Raw genomic sequence first — 20,171 nt, 5'->3', positions numbered from 1 at the left:
AAATGCTCTCTGATGGAGAGGAAACAGCTGTGAGAGATCCAAGATGGGAGGTGAGGTTCTTCCCCTCTCCTCCCAGCTCCCAGGGATCAGCTCAGGACCCTCTCCTGATCCCTGCTGAGAGCTGGGACTGGGGCAGCCTGGAAGGGGCCCCTGGGCTCTGTCAGCAGCAGAGCACAGCTGCACCTGCAGCCCCTCATCCAGGCTGGGTAACCCCAGGAAGGAGCAGGGGAAGGAATGGGAGCAGCCCCAGCCCCTTCCCCACTCAGACACGGGGCTCAGAGTCCATGGGGTCAAACACAGAGATCTGGGATGGATGGAAATATTTGGGAGGGCAGTGGGACAGCTGGGTCCCTGTCCCCTGCATCTCTGAGAACCCATGGGAACTGGAACATGGCAGGAGCTGGAAGGAGCTGCTTGGGATTGTATTTGTGGGGTGCCCCGTGGCAGGAGGAAGGATTGATGAATCTGACTCCATGTTCTCAGAAGGCTCATTTATTATTTTATGATACTATATTATATTAAAGAATACAGAACTAAATTATACTAAAGAATACAGAAAGGATACTTACAGAAGGCTAAAAAGATAACAATGAAAACTCCTGACTCTCTCCAGAGTCCTGACACAGCTTGGCCCTGATTGGCCAAAGAGTGAAAACAATTCACAGAAAACCAATGGAACAATCACTTGTTGGATAAACAATCTCCAAACACATTCCACATGTGAGCACAACACAGGAGAAGCAAATAAGATAATTATTGTTCTCCTTTTTCTCGGAGGCTCCTCAGCTTCCCAGGAGAAAAGTCCTGGATGAAGAAATTTTTCAGAAAATATGGATGTGACAGTTTGGGACTAGAAGTAGAGATGCTCAAGTACCCAAAGCAAGATGCTCTTCCTGTCATGTGCCACAGAAGGTCTGGACCATGGCCACAGCCTTGTTCCCCTCCTGCACAGGGGCTCTTGGAAGGGGCAGGGGGCTGAGCTCTCAGCACAATTTCTGGATGAGGATTTCCTCAGTGTGGCTGAAACCCCTCCTGGTTCAGTTCCCACAGGGATGGTTTGTGGCTCCTGCTGGCCTCTGCCTCCATCTCCTGGCAGTGCTTTCACCTGAGCTGTCTCCATCACAAGATCTGAAACCCACTGGTCAGTGGGTAGCAACAGCTTCTCCTTCTCTCAAAATGTGTAACTTCCAAATAGGGCAGGAAAAACAGATCCTTGTTGCAAATACACCTAGAGCCAGACCAAGGCCACAGCAACCTCTGCTCATCAAGGTGGAACTGACCAGAGGGGCCTTCCTTCCTTCCTTCCTTCCTTCCTTCCTTCCTTCCTTCCTTCCTTCCTTCCTTCCTTCCTTCCTTCCTTCCTTCCTTCCTTCCTTCCTTCCTTCCTTCCTTCCTTCCTTCCTTCCTTCCTTCCTTCCTTCCTTCCTTCCTTCCTTCCTTCCTTCCTTCCTTCCTTCCTCCCTTCCTCCCTTCCTCCCTTCCTCCCTTCCTTCCTCCCTCCCTCTTCTCCTCTCTTCTCTTTTTTCTTTCCTTTTCCCTCCTGTCATTCCCTTCAAGCTGCTCCATCATGGCAGATTCCTGGGCAAGGATCCATCCACAGGATGGGCTTCCCCACAGCAGATCCCCAGCTCAGCCCCACCTGCAGCACTGTCCCTGGCAGGGCAGAGGGGTGATGGGGACAGCTCTGGGGCAGGGTGACTCCTGGACACAAGCACACATCCATCATTCTGGCTCCCATGGGTCAGGCAGAAATGCTCCCTGTCCATGCCCAGGATCCCCTCCCTGCCCAGGCATGCCCCCACTCTTTCCTCACTTCCCAGCCCTGAGAGGGGTGGCTGATCCAGCACTCACATTGTCTTGCACAAGAGGTGCTGGGAGCTGCCCCCACCTCCCTGGTGACCTGGATCCAGTGACTCATCCCTAATCTGGGGCTCCATCTCTCCAGAGAAACTTCCCAAGCAAGAGGGCTGCCCCAGCAAAGGCAGGGTGCTGACACTGGCAGAAGAAACTCCCTGGAAAATGTGCAGCGTTCCCTGGAAACTGTGTGATGAAATCCTTTTACACCTTTACTGCCTGCAGAAATACTCAGAAAATGTAAAATTAAAAAAAGGAGAAAAACACAAACACCCAGTTGTAATAATAGCCTCTTCCTACATGCAGAGTGCTGGGTGAGGGGTAAATCAGGCAGTTTTCTCACATTTCCCAGGGTATGATCCCATCAGCACTCCAGGGAAGGGGAGCATCCCACTGCCACAGCCATGGCCCCTTTCCATCCCTCTGGGGACACATGAGAGAACCAGAGCATTTCTGGGAGCACACAAACCTTGTGGTGCTGGTCACCTTTAGAGAAAGAGGGGGGTTCCCTCCCCCTTGTTTGCATTTTTGGGAACAGGATATCTCCCCAAAGGACATTTGTGATGTTTGTCTGAGCAGCCCCAAACCCACCCTGCCTCAGAGCCTTCCCAAGGCAAACTCCACACCTTGCTTTATCCAAGCCAGGGCAGGGTTCATCCCTCTGCTGCCTCTCCCAGCTCCAGGGGGTGCAATGAGGGATGCTTTAGACCCTCATCCCACCCTTCACATGGTTGCACCTTCCCCATCTGAATTAATTTCCCCCTGCCACCCCCTCAGTTATCCCCTCCCACACTGCAGGGAGAGGTGGTTCCACCTTTCCAACAGGTCCAAAGCCCCAGGGGTGTCCCTGTGATCACCCCTAAGGATTTGCTCCATTTGCTGTGAGCAATTTTGTGTCTCCCTCTGCTTTGCAGAGGCTGTCAGAGCTGGAGCTGGTGCCCATCCCCACCAGACAGCTCCCAGCACCTCTCTGCACACACATTCCCCATCCCCATCACCTTTCCCACCCTTTGATTTCTGTAAACAGCTCCAGGGGAGGGATTCAGAGCTCAGACTGGGTCGGACCAGTTGGGGATTTGAAGGGAAATGGCAAAGTTTTTGCCCAAAAAATGCCTTTATTTCCTATTGGACATGAGTGAAAACTCATTTTTACCTCCCTCTGCCAAGGGGGTGGTACCCAGCCAGCCCATTCACTGGGATGCAAACAAGAAAAATCCAGGGGATGGATATTTCCATCAGTTTCAGAGGGGAGACCCCAAACATGGGTCAGGGGAGTGTTTCTGCCACGCTGCTCCTTCTCAGTATCAATAGAACCTTCTTCAGCCACCTGAAATGCCAGAGTAGAGGAGCAAACCCCAAAAGCTTGAATTGCCATGATCTCCATGCCATGGCCAGGTTACAAACCCCAGCATTTTCTGCACGATGGGGCTGGGAGCAGCTCTAGAGACCTTGCCAGGACCTTCTCAGGGATGGAGCCAGGGCCAGCAGGAGGCCAGGCAGGCACAGCCAGGCTGGGTGATCCCAGCTGGGAACCCCACCAGGGGTGCCCATGGGGGCTTGGACACCTCTGGTCCCACCTGAGGGGCCTGGCAGCTCCAGGCTCTTCATGCCATGTGGAAATGGACTTTTTACTGCTGTCCAAGAAAACTCCAGGAGGTGAAGCCGACCCTTCCCAGGGCTGTGCCCGCCCGTGGATCCCCTTGGTGCCCTCACAGGAGCTCAGGCTTAGTGTGAAAAACGCCAACCACTTGGTTTTAAAATGCTAAAAGTTTAATAGTAATAAAATGGTTATAAAAATAGTAATACAAGTAGAGTAATAATAATTTGGATAATTTGAATTAGGACAATATGAGACAATAAGAAGAAAGAGTTAGGGACAGTCCGGGTACCTTTTTCTGGGCAGCACGAGCCTGAAAAAGGCCCCACGTTAACAGAGGATTAACCCTTAAAAACAACAGCCTGTTGCATATTCATACACCTCATACATGATGCATAAATTCCATTCAAACACAGCATTCTGTCTGGGCAGCGTCAGCTTCTTCCTTCTAATCCTAACAGCTCCTTCAAGGCGGGAAGAAGTTCGTTTCTTCTGATAAGAGGGCAATAAATTCTTCTTCTCTGAAGGATTCAGGTGTCCTGGGGCTGCTATCTTGCTGCAAGTCCTTTCCTTAAAAAGTATCCTACATAGCATCGTTTCTATTTTAGCAATTTTTATAACCTAAAACTATATTTAACACACTACTTAAAAAATTAATACAGCATAACTTTCTAACAGAACACAGATAATATTCATTTCAATATTTTCGAAAAGCCAATCATAAAATGCATGCATTTTCACGCTTAGACTGGATGATCCAAGCACTTTGGGAGGCGGGAACTCCAGAAACCACCGGGAGCAGCACAGCCAGGCTGGCTGCTCGCCCGCAGCCTTGGCAGGAGGTGTGAGCGGGCTGGGAAGCGGCGTCAGGGCTCATCCCGGAACATCCCGGCGCTTCCTGGCTCGTCCCAGAGCATCCCGGCTCATCCCGGAGCATCCCGGAGCATCCCGGAGCATCCCGGCGCTTCCCGGTTCATCCCGGCTCATCCCGGTTCATCCCGGTTCATCCCGGCTCATCCCGGCGCTTCCTGGCTCATCCCGGCGCTCCCATCCCGGCGCTCCCATCCCGGCACCGGAGGTAGGCTGGGCGTGGGGAAAGGGCTCGGGGTGTTTCTGCTGCCCGCATTCCCGGGGGATTCCGAGCAGCCCTTTCCCAGCAGGAAAAGGAGCTGGTGAAGCGCTGTGGTATAAGAGCAGCGCTTGGTCTCCCAGCGGTGTCCCAGCGCCGTCCCTGAGGGCTGGCACACGGGACTGGCAGCGTCCCTGTCCCCTGCGGGTTATTCCCCGGGCGGTGAGGGGTTAACTGCGCAGGGCTCAGCCCGTGTTTGTGCCGTGATTCACCCAGCGGGGCCAGGCTGCTCCGAAAGAGCTGACCCAGCGAGGCTGGGAGCACATTTTGGGGATGGAGAACACAGAGGGGCAGTGAGCACGCCCTGCTGTCCCTCTTTGGGGACAACCTGAGCTTTGCAGCAATGCCCTGGTGGCTCCAAGGCAGCTCGGCTGTGCAGGATGAAGGGTTCCCGTGGGAGATCCCTGCGTGTGGGATTGCAGTGCCCAGGGGCACAGGATGCACACACAGCCCTGCCAGGGACAGAGTGGGACACGGGGCAGGACGCAGCTCTGTGGGCAAGGCTGATGGGGTGCGTGTGTGGAGATGATTTTCTGCCAGTTGTGGGTCCCCCCAGGCAGCAAGATGACTCTGTGGAATGGCTCCTACCCCTTCTACCCCGGAGCCAATGCCTGCTTCCCCTTTGACACCACCCGGGCTGTCATTGTCACCGTGTTCCTGTCCATGCTGGCCACATCCATCATCATCCTGCCGGGCATCCCGGCAAGGAGGGTAAGTGGAGGGACAGGGGCACTTCAGACCTCTGGTCCCTGCCTGTGCATCCCACATTCCTCCTCCTTCCCAGCCTCCAGAACAGATTCGGCAAGCAAAGCTGCCCGGGGCCATGGCCAGAGCTCTGGGATCTCTGGGATGCCATGGGGCTGAGTGAGCTCCAGCCCGTCCCAGCATGAGCACCAAACTCCACCACCCCAGGTTTCTGAGGCAGCTAGAGCTGATCTTGGCTGGATTTCTCTGTGAACAAGCTGAAATTCTTTCAGCAGAGTGGAATAGCAGGGTGAGGTTCAAAGATCTCACCCCACCTTGCCAGAGAGCTCAGTGAAAGAGGGAGGAGTGTCCCAGGCATGTCCCAGCACTGCTCCCTGTGCCCCACAGACCCTGCTGGGAGCCACACCAGGGGCTGGCTCTGTGCCTGCTTCTGCAGCAGGGATGCTTGAGGGGCTTCTGTCCCCCAGGGACACTCTACAAATGCCTGGTCACTCCTTTTTGCTACAGCTGTGGCCAGCTGTCAGCACATCCAAACACTCTGAGGTTTGGATAAGGGTGGGAATTGCAGCTGAAGACTCTTAGAGGAAATGTTTCCACCCTCCTCCCCAAGCAAAGGGACATCACAGCTTTCTCCACTGTGTTCTTTTTATGATTTTCTTTTTCTGCCTGGATCTCCCTGCTGCCTCCCCCTGACCCAGCAGGGATGCCACAGGTGTACCCAGCACATGGGGTGACTCCCCAGGGCAGGGACAGGTCTGTTTCTCACCATTTCACCTTTCTCAGTGATGGGCTTGGTGCTGAGGCGCCCGTGGTAACATCTGGCTGAGCCTTGTGCCTCCACTCTCTCCCCCCTCACAGAGACTCCTCTGGTTCCTGCGGCTGGTGCTGGGGCTCTTCATGGGAGCAGTGATCCTCAGTGAGTGCTGGGGTCCTGGGCAGCTCATGGAGGCCAAGAAATGGAGGGGAAAGGTGGGAGAGGGTGAAGAGATCAGTCAAGGGCCAAGCCCAGCCCGTGGGATGAGGTCATGGGGAGGGTGGACACGTGTCCTGTGTCTGGGAGGTGGCTCCAGAAATTGGTGGAGCCCAATCTATCTGCCTGGGGTCTGAACACTGGTGGTCATCTCCAGGGCAGTCACCAAAGGCTCACCACCACCTTCCAGGGAGTTCAGGCACGTTGGCAGGGGCTCAGGGGAGAAGCAGTGCCCAGACAGTGCCCACCCAGCAGCCCCACTGCCACCAGGGCCAGGATCTCTGCTGGGCTGGGGAGAAACCAACACAAGTGGGGCTTTCAGGGTCATTCATGGGGTGATCTTGAGGAAGGACACACAGGGATACAGGAAGGACATCCAGGACTTCTGCCCCTTGGGGCTAACAGCCCAGTCCTGGATTTGGGATGAGGTGGGTGATGCTCAGGCCATGGTGACCATCCTGGCAGGTGCTTCCCCAGGCATCTTGCTGCCAGCTGTGACTAACCCCTGAGGTCTTCACAGATGTGCAGTTCACCAGAGACTGGCAGAGTGGCTGGGTGCAGGCAAACACCTCCTACAAGTCCTTCAGCCCCGTGCAGGTGAGCGCTGACATCGGGCTGCACATCGGCCTGGCCGGCGTCAACGTCACGCTCAGGGGTGAGTCTGGTGTCCCCATCTGCACCTCTGCAGGGGCCCCAGCAGCTCCACAGCTGCCCTGCAGGGCCCTTGGGGTGTCTGCAGGCCCCTGGGCCCTGCTGTGCCCGTGCTGCTGCTGCTGGCACTGCCCAGGGCTGGCACAGCAGGAGCTCAGCTGGTGCCTCCCGCAGGAAACCCAGTGGAGCAGATCAACGAGACCATCAACTACAACGAGCACTTTCCCTGGAGCTTTGGGGCAGATTATGACCACAGCTACAGCCAGGGGCTGCAGAAGGGGCTGCCCAGCCCCATCCTGTACGTGGCAGAGAAGTTCAGCTCGCAGAGCCCCTGTGGGGTGCACAGGCAGTACCGCATCGCCGGGCACTACGTGTCCCTCACCCTGTGGTGAGTTCCAGCCCTGCCCTGCCCTGGGGAGCTGGGGAGCACCAGTGGGAGCTTTGTGGAGCCACCATTGTCACTGTAGGGTTGTGCCAAAGCCTCTCTGCAGGATCTGGGGTTCTGGGGTTCTTCCTGGCTTGGCACAGATTCACAGAATTGTGGGATCATGGAGTGATTTGGGTTGGGTGGGATCTTCAAGCTTATGTTGCTCTAACCCCTCACCATGGGCAGGGACACCTTCCACGATCCCAGGTTGTTCCAAGCCCCATCCAACCTGGCCTGGAACAATTCCAAGGATCACTTCCCTAAATATCTCCCATGTAAAGCCAGGACAGGCAGCCACAGCTGCTCTGGGCACCCTGTGCCAGGGCCTCACCACCCTCACAGGGAGGAATTCCTCCCCAATATCCCATCCAACCCTGCCCTCTGGCAGTGGGAAGTTATTCATCCTCATCCTGTCCCTACAGGCCCTTGGTCAAAGTCCCTCTCCAGCTCTCCTGGAGCCCCTCCAGGCACTGGCAGGGGCTCTGAGTTCTCCCCAGAACCTTCTCTCCTCTCTCAGCACCCCCAGCTCTCCCAGCCTGGCTCCAGAGCAGAGGGGCTGCAGCATCTTCTGTCCATGTCCCCAGACTCCTCTGCCTTGATGTACAAAACTGCAGTCAGAAAATTTCATTGAAGGGAAGGCAGACACAGCTGTGGAGCTCATGGCTCCAGATCTCTCCCAAGGACCAAGATAAAGAGTCCAAATTGAGACCCACTGGAAGGGTCTTCCTTTGCCTGTCCAAGTGGGCACAGACCTGCCTGAGGGGAGCTCATGGTCAGGATGGTCCTCCCTGGGGAGGGACCATGGAGAGGGAGCTCATGGAACTTGGAGCCCTTGTGTGTGCTGTGATTGTGGGGGCCCAGAGCACCCCCACGAGTCTCAGAGGTGGTGGGAAAGGCACTGCAGGGAAGAGAGAGCCTTGCAATTCCCCCATGAATGTAGGTTCCAGGTCCCTGTACCCATCTCCTTTCTCATGTTCAGGAAAAATAATTATGCCCACCCAAACATTCCTGTATTTTAAGGAAGAAATGTTCATGAAAACTTATTTTTTAGGGTTTTTTTTTCCTTGGAATCAGAAAAATTTCTTAGGCTCACCTTCCCAGGGAGCTGAATCCAAGCCCTGAGCACAGGGTAGGGCTGCAGCTGGGTGCACTCCAGGTGCTGGATCAGGTGTGGGCATGGCTAATGGTGCAGTTCTCCAAACAAAGGTGTCCCTCATGCCATTGTCCCTCCATGCCATTGTCCCTCCATGCCATTGTCCCTCTGAACACTGGGAACTGCCCGGGGGTGACCAGTTGTGGACAATCACAAGAATCAGGAAAGAAGTTACTTTGCAGAACTCTTACAATCTGATTGTTGGAGACATCCTCTGCCCAAATTAGGGTGCAGGTGAGGCCAAATGAGGGTGCAAATGAGGCCATATGCTGAAGTCCATCCTATGGATTTTATGTCACAGGAAATAGGATGCAGGCTAGATAGAAAGAAATAGAAAAGGAAACTGGGAGGAGAGAGAGGCAGATTAAGAAGATATGACCACCCATGGAACCAGACAGTGCCCCACTGATGCTCTTCTGGCCTTCTCAGAGGTGGGGAGAGCCCAGAGCTGGTTCAGGTTTAATGAGAACACCCAGGCACCTTCCCTGGGAGGGGAACTTTCCCACTTTTACAGTGCTGTGGATCAGGGGCATTGCTCCCTGGAAGGGCTCAGAGCCTCGGGGGCTTTGGGGGTGCGTGGCCCCTTCTGGGACATGACCCAGCCTCTCACACCCGTGCTGAAGCCGTTGTGCCCCCTCGGGAGGGGTGAAAGCCCCTCAGGCCGAGGTGTGAACACAAACAATGTCCCGTGTGCCCGGGACCTTCCCGGGAAGGGAGGGGAGTGTTCCAGCTGAGCCTGTTGTGGGAGGGAGGGCATTGGCATGGGGACAAACGCCACCCTCTGTGAAAAACGCCAAGCACTTGGTTTTAGTATTTTAAAAGTTTAATAGTAATAAAATGGTTATAAAAATAGTAATACAATTAGAGTAATAATAATTTGGACAAATTGAATTAGGACAATATGAGACAATAAGAAGAAAGAGTTAGGGACAGTCCGGGTACCTTTTTCTGGGCAGCATAAGCCTGAAAGGCCGCACGTTAACAGAGGATTAACCCTTAAAAGCAACAGCCTGTTGCATATTCATACACCTCATCCATGATGCATAATTCCATTCAAACACAGGATTCTGTCTGGGCAGTGTCAGCTTCTTCCTTCTAATCCTAACAGCTCTTTCGAGGCAGGAAGAAGTTCGTTTCTTCTGATAATGGAGCAATAAATTCTTCTTCTCTGAAGGATTCAGGTGTCCTGGGGCTGCTATCTGGTGTGAGTGCCTCATTCCTTTCTTAAAAACTCCCACTAACATAGTTCTTATTTTAACCACAAAAGTTATCTTTTAATTACTAGACTACATTTACTATTAACATGTTGACACAGCACTACTAATCAATACATCAAAATACAGATGGTAAATATCTGCCTAGAGCCATGTAATATGCACTTTTCACACCCTGCCTCTCCAGGGTCTGCTTCTCATCTGCCTCAAAACCCAGAGCTTCTACAGTGGCTTCTCCTCCTATGCACATCAGAGGGCTTGTCAACACCCCAAACCCCTCCTACCCCCAAACCCTTCCTTCCCCCAAATCCTTCCTTTCCCCAAACCCCTCCTTCCCCTCTCCTAGAGGGGAACCTGGCCCCAGCAAAGCTCCTGCTGCCTCTGCAAATGGCCAAACGTTTGAGCTATTAAACACTAATATATTTCAGGTATTTTAGTCTCTCACAGGAACCTCTGGAGATTTCTACTCCAGACCCACACCCAGAGCAGGGCTGATGCCAAAGCTGTACCAAGATGCTTGGGGGCTTCAGGAAATTCAATGTTGAACATTCCCAGGTGTGGAGATCCCTCTCCACTGCAGCAGGATGTGTCCCACAGCTCCAGCACTCATGTCTTTACTCAGTTGTTTGGGTTGTTTGGGTTGATCTCTAGATCAGGCAGTCCAGCTATCTGCTCAAGCAAGGCCAGCTGGACCAGGTTGCCCATGGCTTTATCCCTCCACTGGGATATGGAGAGCAGAGACTCCAAGCCTGGTGTTTTGTGCTGTTTTGTGCTCCTTTTGCAGGCTGGCCTTTTGCACATGGCTCATTTCCATCCTGCTCTTCTCCATGTCCATCCTGCTCTATGGTGGCCAGATGCTCCTCCTCACTGGCACTCTGATCCTCTCCTCACTGCTGCTCTTCTCCACTGCGAGGAACAGCCTGAGCTGCCCCATCCAGTTTGGCCCAGTTTCCTTGAGAACAGACTATGGGGAATCCTTTTGGCTGGCACTGGCCACAGGTGAGTGCTCAGCTTGCTTCTGGGGCTTTCCTCCTCCATCCCTGCAGAGGTCATGGCCCACAGCACCTCATCCCTTCTTTCCCCATGGCTGGTCACAGAAAATGATAATTTTAGGTTAGAAGATTTTAGGTTAGAATTATCAAGGTTGGGGAGAGAGAGATGAGCAGTGCAGAGAATTGAATGTTTGAAGTTTCCTGCTGGGTAGAGATTCCCTCTGCCTTTCAGGAGCTGCTCCTCTTCCACACAGCAATTGTTCCCTTTGCTCAAAGCAGAATTTTCCATGTCACACCATCACCTCCAGGGAGAGCAGCCTTTTCCCAGTAGCAGGTGGTAACTAAATCCCCCTGGTGCTCCTCTTCTTCAGGCTAAACAGAGCCAGGTTCTCCAGCCTTTCCCTGTGCATGGTGGGCTCCAGCCCCAGCTCTGCCCCCATTCATTGACCTCTCTTTTGTGCTGGGGAGCCCACAGTGATGCCAGAATCGAGGTGGGGAAAGAGAAAAAAACCTTTTCCTGCCTGCTGGGTGATGCCACAGGTCCCTGCTGTGCAGCTGGGACCAGCAGAGCTCCTGCAGAGGTGTCTTTGTGTGTTTGCAGGGCTGCTGTGCCTGCTCCTGGGGCTGGCCATCATCATCCTCAACTCTGTGCAGCCACAGAAGCTGAAGCTCATCTTCAGCCTGGACAAGAGCAATGAAGAGGAGCAGTGGGACCAGTCCTGGCTGCCAGCCCAGCCCAGCTGCTCTGCACAGGGTGGGTTCATGGTCCCCCTTGGGGAGCTCTGCCCTGGGACAGCCACCCAGCTCTGAGGCACAGGGAGGCAGGGCAGGGCCTGCAGGTGCTGCTCCTGAATCCTCCAAATCCATCAGGAGCCCAGCTGGGAAGGGACATGGCAAGGACCAAGTGATGAGAATATCCAGATCTGGAAAAGTGTCTCAAATACAACAGTTTTTCTTGGGGTTTGGGTGTATTTTAGTTTTGTTGGTTTTGTTGTTGTTGTTTTTTTTTGTTTGTTTGTTTTTGTTTGTTTGGGGTTTTTTCCTGTTTTACTGCCATCCCAACAAGCCCTGAGTCCTCCCCAGGACACAGAGATTAAATCAGAACAAACTGGGGACAAAGCAAGTAACTGCAGACTCACAGTCATGAACCAAAGGAAAAGCAGAGCCCACAAGAGCCCCCTCACCCTGAAGACCCTCAAAAATCCTCCCTGCCCCTGGATGCTGTCCCATCAGCAGGCAGGGCAAGGCCTGCAGGTGCTGCTCCTAAATCCTCCAAATCCATCAGGAGCCCAGCTGGGAAGGGACATGGCAAGAACCAAGTGATGAGAATATCCAGATCTGAAAAAGTGTCTCAAATACAACCATTTTTGTTGGGTTTTGGGTAGTTTTTTGTGGTTGTTTTCTTTTTTTTTTTTTTAATTTTTTTTTCTGTTTTACTGCCCTTCCCCTCAGTCCATCCCAACAAGCCCTGAGTCCTCCCCAGGAGACAGAGATTAAATCAGAACAAACTGGGGACAAAGCAAGTAACTGCAGACTCATAGATATGAACCAAAGGAAAAGCAGAGCCTACAAGAGCCCCCTCACCCTGAAGACCCTCAAAAATCCCCCCTGCCCCTGGATGCTGTCCCATCATCAGCCAGGAAGCTGAGATGGAGCTGTGCTCCCCCTGTACCCCACATCCCCTCTCAGTGTGAGGGGAGGAGCAGGATGGCAAAGAGAACACAAATCAGCAGGGTGATGGAGGAACCAGGCTGGGAGGGAGGGAGAGGAGGAGAAGGTGGGAAAGGAGGAGCAACAGTGCCCTGGAGAGCAGCTATAACCAACTGGGGAGAGCTGAGCAGAACCTCCAGTCTGGGCTCCTCATGACAAAGGTTCCTTAGTGAGTGTCCTTGAAATGTGCCAAGGAGACATTGGTCCCCATGGGAAGGAGGCTGCTGCTGGGGGCTTGCCAGAAGTGACCTCCAGATGTGCCCCATGGGCCTTCTTAAGGAACCAGCCCCCTAAATGTGAACAGTGTTTCAAAGGAGAGAGGGTTTTTTAGTAAAGTTTTATTGAAAATAATTCCTGTGCAGAACAAACCACATTAGTGACACACACAAGTATCATCTGTCAGAAATGAGTAACTTACCAGCAAGGATCTCAGGAAGAAAAGTCAAAATATTGAAATTATGTAGTTTACAATTAATAATTAATTGGAATGAAGGTGCCCAGGTTTCCAGCATTTGGATATAGAATCCCAAAATAGTTTGGGTTGGAAGGGACCTTAAAGCTCATCTTGTTCCACCCCCTACCATGGGCAGGGACACCTTCCACTGTCCCAGGTTGCTCCAAGCCTCATCCAGCCTGGCCTGGAACACTTCCATGGGCAGCCACAGCTGCTCTGGGCACCCTGTGCCAGGGCCTCACCACCCTCACAGGGAACAATTCCTTCCCAATATCCCATTCATCCCTGGCAATGGGAGTTATTCCTCCTCATCCTGTCCCTCCATCCCTTGTCCCAGTCCCTCTCCAGCTCTCCTGGAGCCCCTTCAGGCCCTGGCAGGGGCCCTGAGGTTTCCCTGGAGCTTCTCTTGTCCAGGTGAGCAGCCCCAGCTCTCCCAGCCTGGCTCCAGAGCAGAGGGGCTCCACCCTCAGAGCATCTCCATGGCCTCCTCTGGGCTCTGCAGCAGCTCCGTGTCCTTCTCTGGAGGCAGCTCTGCAGGTGGGGTCTCACCTGAGTGAGGCAGAGGCACAGATTCCCTCCCTCCCCTGCTGCCCAGTCAGCCCAGGTGTGCTCCAGCTGGACTGGGATAACTTCATTCTCCACTCTCCTTCCTCTCCTATGGCATCTTTTTGGCCCACACTAGGTTACAAGTTTCATCTAATAAAGGCCAAATTTGAGGGTGAAAAGAATCAAATCAGCACATCCCCCACAGCAGGCTCCATGGTACATTTACTCAGTCTTTGTTTCTGGGGCAGGTTTTTTATTCCAGCTCCTGCAGCATCCACCCTGCAGAAGCTGCATCCATACCTGGCTTTCCTGGATACACCTAAACCAAAAATTGTCATGTTTGGGGAAAAAATGAGCAGGTTTAACCCCAGGCTTTTGGAGTGGCAGGTGCTCCCAGGCAGAAATGTGAGCCATGAGCTGTTTCTCAGTTTCAGTGGGAACAGACCCTTGGAGAATGGAGCAGGAAGGACATGGAGCAGGAAGGACATGGATTCCTCCTGGGACAGGGTCCCCAGGTGGGTGTGCAGCCCCAGTCTCTGAGCTGCTCTGGCAGCCTCCAGCACAGCCTGCCCCTTCCAGAGGGACAGATCACAGGAGACACAGTCTGGGAAGGACTTCCCAGCAAGGACCCATCCCAGGGTGGATTCAAAGGCAGCCGGATGGGGAAATGCATCTCTGGGGACATCAAGGAGAATTTGTTCTGCCCTTTGGGTCCATCCTCAGGGAAAGAGTGAGGACTTTCTCCTAGACACTGTTGATTTCAGTGGGCTCAGAAGGACACAGGCTCTTGCTCACAAAGTGAGGGTTGATGAACACCTCAGGCATTTCCTGGTCCTCCTCTGCTTTGTCCTCACGGAGATCAAAGAAAGTTTTCAGCAGGTCCAGATTGAGGTGGTGCATGGCCACGATGGTGATCCCAGCCACGAAACAGAGCAGGCCTGGGAACAAACACACACTCTGACTGGGGTCCTGTCACCCAGCAGTGTCCCCACCCCTTGCATTGTCCCCTGCCAGAGGACAATGCCTTTCCTTATGGAAGGTGGCCTTCCATGGTATGAGCTGTTCTGAGCATCCCTAAAGCCCAGGCACAGGTCTGAAAACCCAGGAGGGTGATCCCAATGTCTTTGCACCTCAGGAGCTACGAAAGCCTTGAGATGAGGATGGTGTTTGTCCTTTTCCCACCCCTCCCCACACCTCTGCCAGGATCTGCATTCCAAGGCCCAGGCTGGGGCTCTGGGGACCTGCACTTCCCAGCTGGGGGGGAAGCCCTGGGGCTCAGTGATGTTTCCTGGGGCACCCCAATGTTCTCACCAATTGCCAGCATGAGCCAGAAGGATCCCCCATAGGCCACGTGCAGGGTGCTGGTCCCAATCTGGATCAGGCACATTGGGGAGTTCCTCACGGTGGAGAAGGAGAGCAGAGAGAAGATCATGAAGGCCCCTGTGGCCAGGAGCATGTATCCTCCATAAACCAGGGCAGGCATGGAGAGGAGGATGTTGGAGATGACCCACGTGCAAAAGGCGACCCTGGAGGCAAGAGGAGACCAAGGGATGAGTGGTCATGGATTAGGGTGCTCTGTGGGAGGAGTGCCATGGATTAGGGTGCTCTGTGGGAGGATTTCCATGCGTTGGGAGCAATCTGGGCTCCAAGAACTCTGCAGGAGGTGGAGAAGCTCTGTGGGCAGGCAGGAATGAGCCCTAATCCCCACGCTGAGCAAGTGCACGTGCAAGGCTCACATTGCTCCATCCAGCAGCACAAACACAGATCTCCTCCTCCCATTGCTCAGCCCACAGACAGCACCAGCCTCAAGGAGGCTGTGGCAGCCCCCTCAGTGTATCTGGAGCATCCCTGCCCTTCCACACATGGGGCAGCCTGGGCCCTGAGAGCAGCACCAGGACTGGGATGAGTGCAGGAGCAGGCAAAGGTCATGTGCAGTAGCTCTGCACTTGCTGAGGAGCTGGGCTACAGAGTCAAGCCTCAGCTATGGACCAGGAGCTCTTGTTCCATGGCACTGCCAGGCTCCTTCCCTAGTTTCTGTGTCCCTGCTGTCTGTCACAGACATCTTTTATGAAGAAGCCTTTCTTTAAGATTTTTCCTCCTGAGAAGCTGAGAGGCCTCAGGAACAGAATGTAACCAATGGTTATCTGCTGCTGTGGAATGCAACAGGTGCATCTGGGATTGGTCTCATGTGGTTGTTTCTAATTAATGGCCAATCACAGTCAGCTGGCTCAGACTCTCTGTCTGAGCCACAAGCTTTTGTTATCATTCCTTCTTTTTCTATTCTTAGCCAGCCTTCTGATAAAATCCTTTCTTCTATTCTATTAGAATAGTTTTAATATAATATATATAATAAAATAATAAATCAAGCCCTTCTGAAACATGGATTCAGATCCTCTTATCTTCCCTCATCCCAAGACCCCTGTGAACACCATCACATGCTGTCAAACCCCAAGCAGGGAGAACAGCCCTGCAATGGTTCCTGATGGCCAGCACGTGGTGGAAGGGACCATCCCCTGTCAGCTGGGACCAGCTCTCCCCCAGCCCCAGTGGGCACTGGAGATCTCTGACCTTGCCAAAGGTCGAGATCAGCTCCACAATAACAGCAGCAGGAACTTCTCCCCACCTGATCCAATCTTAGATACAAAATCCACTCACAGGTAGGGCTGGGAGAGTTCATGTGTCCATGGGCCTCTCTGGGCCACCAAGGGCAGCAGCTTCAACTCCATCCATGGGGATGGACTTCTGCCACCATCACCACACCACAGCAGGGACCTGCATCAGGTTCCTCTCTCCTGTGCCCACCCCGTGGATTTGTTCAACAGGGAGAACCAGGAGGGGGAACCAGGACTTCTCCTCTGCTCATCCCAAAGTGTCTACAGTGCCTGGCAGGGCCCCCTCCATGCACACAGCTTCCCTCCTGGCAGGATGCAATCCCACCCATCCCAAAGGCCGTGGGGAAGGGCAGCCAAGCTCCCCACACCCCTGCATCCCCCATGGTGGCAGCAGGACAGGACAGGAGGGCTCACCAGAGCATGGCTGAGGTGTAGTGCCCGGCGATGCGGTACTGCCTGTGCACCCCACAGGGGCTCTGCGAGCTGAACTTCTCTGCCACGTACAGGATGGGACTGGGCAGCCCCTTCTGCAGCCCCTGGCTGTAGCTGTGGTCATAATCTGCCCCAAAGCTCCAGGGAAAGTGCTCGTTGTAGTTGATGGTCTCGTTGATCTGCTCCACTGGGTTTCCTGCGGGAGGCACCAGCTGAGCTCCTGCTGTGCCAGCCCTGGGCAGTGCCAGCAGCAGCAGCACGGGCACAGCAGGGCCCAGGGGCCTGCAGACACCCCAAGGGCCCTGCAGGGCAGCTGTGGAGCTGCTGGGGCCCCTGCAGAGGTGCAGATGGGGACACCAGACTCACCCCTGAGCGTGACGTTGACGCCGGCCAGGCCGATGTGCAGCCCGATGTCAGCGCTCACCTGCACGGGGCTGAAGGACTTGTAGGAGGTGTTTGCCTGCACCCAGCCACTCTGCCAGTCCCCTGTGAACTGGACAACTGCCAGGAAAAATAAAGCTGGGGTTAAAGCAGGTCCAGGCTTTGCTGTGCTCAAGGGGAGAATCACAGGTGAGTGGCAGCATTCCCACCATGGCACTGGAAGGGAGTGTTAGGAGGGCAGGAACGCTGATTCAGCCACCAGGACGTGCCCCAACCAGCTCCCACACCCTTCAGAGCTCAGGTCCTCCCCTTGCTAAGCATCCACTCCCTGGATCCGGGAACAGCGGAGCTCTGATCCCCAGGCATGGACATCCTGATCTGATTCCTCCTTGGACATCCTCTCCAGAACTTCCCTGCAAGCTGCCCACCATGGCAAGCACCACACCAGCCAGGGTTCAGAGATGAGCCTGTCTGTCAGCCACAGGAACAGGGGTGAGTCTCATTTCCCACATCCAGCTCCCTGAATTGCACTGTTAGTGAATAGTAAAAGTCCTTGTCAAAAGGAAAGGTGGAGAGGGGTGGGAAGTGCCATCACAGCTTGGGCAGTCATTCCAGCTGGGTAAAAAAGAAAAACTGGAAGTTTTTCTGGTATATGTTTTGGGGAACAAGGTATCCTTTTTGGAAGCACTTCCACTTTGCAGTGGGCTTCATTTTCCACCGGGGAAGGTAAAGCCGATGGTTTGATGTCATTCTGAGCAAAACCTTCCTGAGAAAATGTTCAGTTGCTGAGTCAACTTGTGAGGGCATTGATGCAGTGGGAGCTCCACAGGAATGTTTTCTGGCTGCAGGGGTGAGTGTGCCCTGCTGCTGCCAGACGGAAACTCTGACGCTGCCTCCAGAACAATTTGTTCTTCCCTGTGCCCGAGCAGAGCCCGACTGCAGCCTTGCCCCAGAGTGGTGCTGGTGGCTCTGCAGGGCTGAGCCATGGTCCCACAGCCCTGGCCTCCACCCCTCTGCCACCTCCAGCCTGGCACCAGGTTCTCAGGTGGCTCTGGTGGCATCTCCCAGACCCTGGGCACCCCCACACACTGGGATGGTCCCTGTCCCCCACAGCTGGTCCCAGTCTGGCCACCTCATTCTGGTGCCTGGTCAAATCAGAGCTGAATCTTCCAGGTCATCATTATCCCTCTCCTTCATCATCCCTCTCTGAGCAGTCCTGTAATCCATCTTGTCCTTCACAACAGGAAGGATGCTTTGGTTTAGGGTCAGGGCTGGTTTCTCTTGCCACCTGGCATCTTCTGTCCCCTCAGTACATCTTTTCTTACCCATCCTGTTGCCCTGAGTTGGAAATCCCACTGCCTGGTTTCTACCATCAGTTATTACAGAAGATTTCCTGTTTTTTTACCAAATGAAATCCTCTCCTTCATCTCCTCTGACCTTGCTCCTTGGGAGGTCTTTACCCCACCACTCTGCCCTGCCTGTGCTTTATTCCATCCTGCCCCCTCCAAATCACTGCAAGGCTCCTCACAATCTCCAAACACACCTGGCTGCAGCACAAGAGGGCTCACAGAGCGGGGGGAAATAATGGAAAACTGGTGAGGGGACTGTAAACACATCAACCAATGTGTAGGTGGGGTGTAGAAAAACCCAGAGATCACAATGTCTAGCCTTGTGTGTTGGGGAAGTGGAGCACCTACTGAACAAGGGAAGACCAAAGGACATCAGTGAGCTACACCTGCACAAATCCCTGCAACACAGGTGAACACAGCAGGTTTGGGGATCCTTGGTGCCAGTTCCCTCCTTGTCTCTACCCAGTGCTGCTCTGAGGGTCCCCTGCAGGGTGAGATACTGAGAATAAATCTGCTCTTTGCATTTCATCCAAGCCTTTGTGCTTGTTCCTGCACCCTGCCTGTGCACCCTCCTGCACAGCTGGAGGAACATGGGGCTGTGCAGCCTGATGGAGCTGGAGCTGTTCGAGTTACACCAGCAAAACTCCCAGGAGTAACCACGAGCACCTCCAAGCACCCTCAGCCACAGGGAAGGGGAAAGGAAGGGAAGGGAAAGGCATTTTGGGAAGCTGTGGGACTGCTTTGAAGAGCAAGGCTAAGGTAGACCCCAAAACCAGCTGTGGTTGTGCCCCCAGCTCCAGGGTTCAATCCTTCCCCCTGAGCCATCCCGGGGGCTGTCCTGAGCCATCCCCAGAGCTGCCCAGAGCCACCCATCCCCAGAGCTGCCCTGCACTTACCGACGATCACCACTCCCACGAAGAGGCTGAGGAGAACACGGAGAGTCCAGTACAGCCTCTGCAGGGGGAGAGGTGGGACATGAGGCAGCAGGAACAGCTCTCCTGCCTCCCCCTGAACCCCCGGGAGGGTCCCGGCACCTAGAGCCCCCATGCCCGGGAGGGTCCCGGCACCCAGAGCCCCCATCCCCGGGATCCCAGCATCCAGAGCCCCCATGCCCGGGAGGGTCCCGGCACCCAGAGCCGGTCATGACACCCAGGGTCAGGGCACCCAGAGCCCCTATGCCCGGGGTCTCAGCATCCAGAGCCCCCATGCCCAGTGTCAGGGCACCCAGAGCCCCTATGCCCGGGATCCCGGCACCCAGAGCCCCCATCCCCGGGGTCCTGGCACCCAGAGCCGCCCATGCCCAGGAGAGTCCCAGCACCCAGAGCCCCCATCCCTGGGGTCCCAGCACCCAGAGCCCCCATGCTCGGGGTCAGGGCATCCAGAGCCCCCATCCCTGGGGTCCCAGCATCCAGAGCCCCCATCCCAGAGGTCCCGGCACCCAGAGCCCCCATGCCCAGGGTCAGGGCACCCAGAGCCCCCATGCCCGGGGTCCCGGCACCCAGAGCCCCCAGGGTCAGGGCACCCAGAGCCCCTATCCCCGGGTCACGCACCGCCCGGCCGCGGATGCCCGGGGTGATGAGCAGGAAGCTGCAAGCCAGCGTCAGGAACACCACGGTGACTATGATGGTGCTGATGTCAAACACGGCAGCCTTCCTCTGCTGCGGGTAGAAGGGGTAGACGCCATCGAAAAGAGTCATCCTGCACCTCCTGGAGCCTGTGGGAGAGAGGCGGTGGCAGCGGGGACCCTGCTGTGCCCTGCCTGGACGCCTCCAGCCTGCGGTGGCTCAGCTCTGGAGGAAGCAGCTGAGGGAGGCTCGCCTGAAGGGCCCCCAGAGGGACAAGGAAATGTGACGCTGCCAGGAGCGGGCGGGCAGAGCGCTCCGAGCACTCCCAGCAGAGGACACGCCACCCAAATCCCTCCGTGCAGGAGAGGAGGTGCCTGGGGCAGGCTCAGCAGCCCGAGGGGCTGTGGCACCCAAGAGCCACAAGCCCTTG

At 54.8% G+C, this 20,171-nt stretch overlaps 2 protein-coding genes across 2 annotated transcripts; one reads left to right on the top strand and one right to left on the bottom strand.

Moving 5' to 3' along the window:
• The first annotated feature begins 4,231 nt into the window (after positions 1-4,231).
• LOC139596624 (dual oxidase maturation factor 1-like) lies at positions 4,232-11,927 on the top strand. Its single transcript, XM_071441004.1, has 7 exons — positions 4,232-4,529; positions 5,137-5,291; positions 6,144-6,201; positions 6,776-6,910; positions 7,081-7,294; positions 10,485-10,699; positions 11,294-11,927. Exons 2-7 carry the CDS (start codon positions 5,145-5,147, stop codon positions 11,500-11,502), a joined length of 978 nt encoding a protein of 325 aa, XP_071297105.1. The 5' UTR covers positions 4,232-4,529; positions 5,137-5,144; the 3' UTR covers positions 11,503-11,927.
• Positions 11,928-14,146: 2,219 nt separating this feature from the next.
• Positions 14,147-19,873, bottom strand: DUOXA2 (dual oxidase maturation factor 2). Its single transcript, XM_071441003.1, has 6 exons — positions 19,727-19,873; positions 19,073-19,130; positions 16,813-16,947; positions 16,429-16,642; positions 14,714-14,928; positions 14,147-14,340 (listed from the first exon to the last, which is right to left on the bottom strand). Exons 1-6 carry the CDS (start codon positions 19,871-19,873, stop codon positions 14,147-14,149), a joined length of 963 nt encoding a protein of 320 aa, XP_071297104.1.
• Between the last annotated feature and the right edge of the window lie 298 nt (positions 19,874-20,171).

Source organism: Agelaius tricolor, unplaced genomic scaffold, assembly GCF_023055355.1.
Source record: "Agelaius tricolor isolate 1412-34295 unplaced genomic scaffold, bAgeTri1.0.p SCAF_16, whole genome shotgun sequence".
In the NCBI taxonomy this organism is placed as follows: domain Eukaryota; kingdom Metazoa; phylum Chordata; class Aves; order Passeriformes; family Icteridae; genus Agelaius; species Agelaius tricolor.
This window is presented reverse-complemented; position numbering and strand designations above follow the sequence as displayed.

Coding starts and splice junctions, on each gene's coding strand:
- LOC139596624 (XM_071441004.1), top strand. CDS start 5,145: ATGACTCTGTGGAATGGCTCCTACCCCTTCTACCCCGGAGCCAATGCC. Junction 5,292..6,143: donor CGGGCATCCCGGCAAGGAGG/GTAAGTGGAGGG, acceptor CCCCCCTCACAG/AGACTCCTCTGGTTCCTGCG. Junction 6,202..6,775: donor CATGGGAGCAGTGATCCTCA/GTGAGTGCTGGG, acceptor AGGTCTTCACAG/ATGTGCAGTTCACCAGAGAC.
- DUOXA2 (XM_071441003.1), bottom strand. CDS start 19,873: ATGACTCTTTTCGATGGCGTCTACCCCTTCTACCCGCAGCAGAGGAAG. Junction 16,948..19,072: donor CGTGGGAGTGGTGATCGTCG/GTAAGTGCAGGG, acceptor TTTTCCTGGCAG/TTGTCCAGTTCACAGGGGAC. Junction 14,341..14,713: donor CTGGCTCATGCTGGCAATTG/GTGAGAACATTG, acceptor GTTTGTTCCCAG/GCCTGCTCTGTTTCGTGGCT.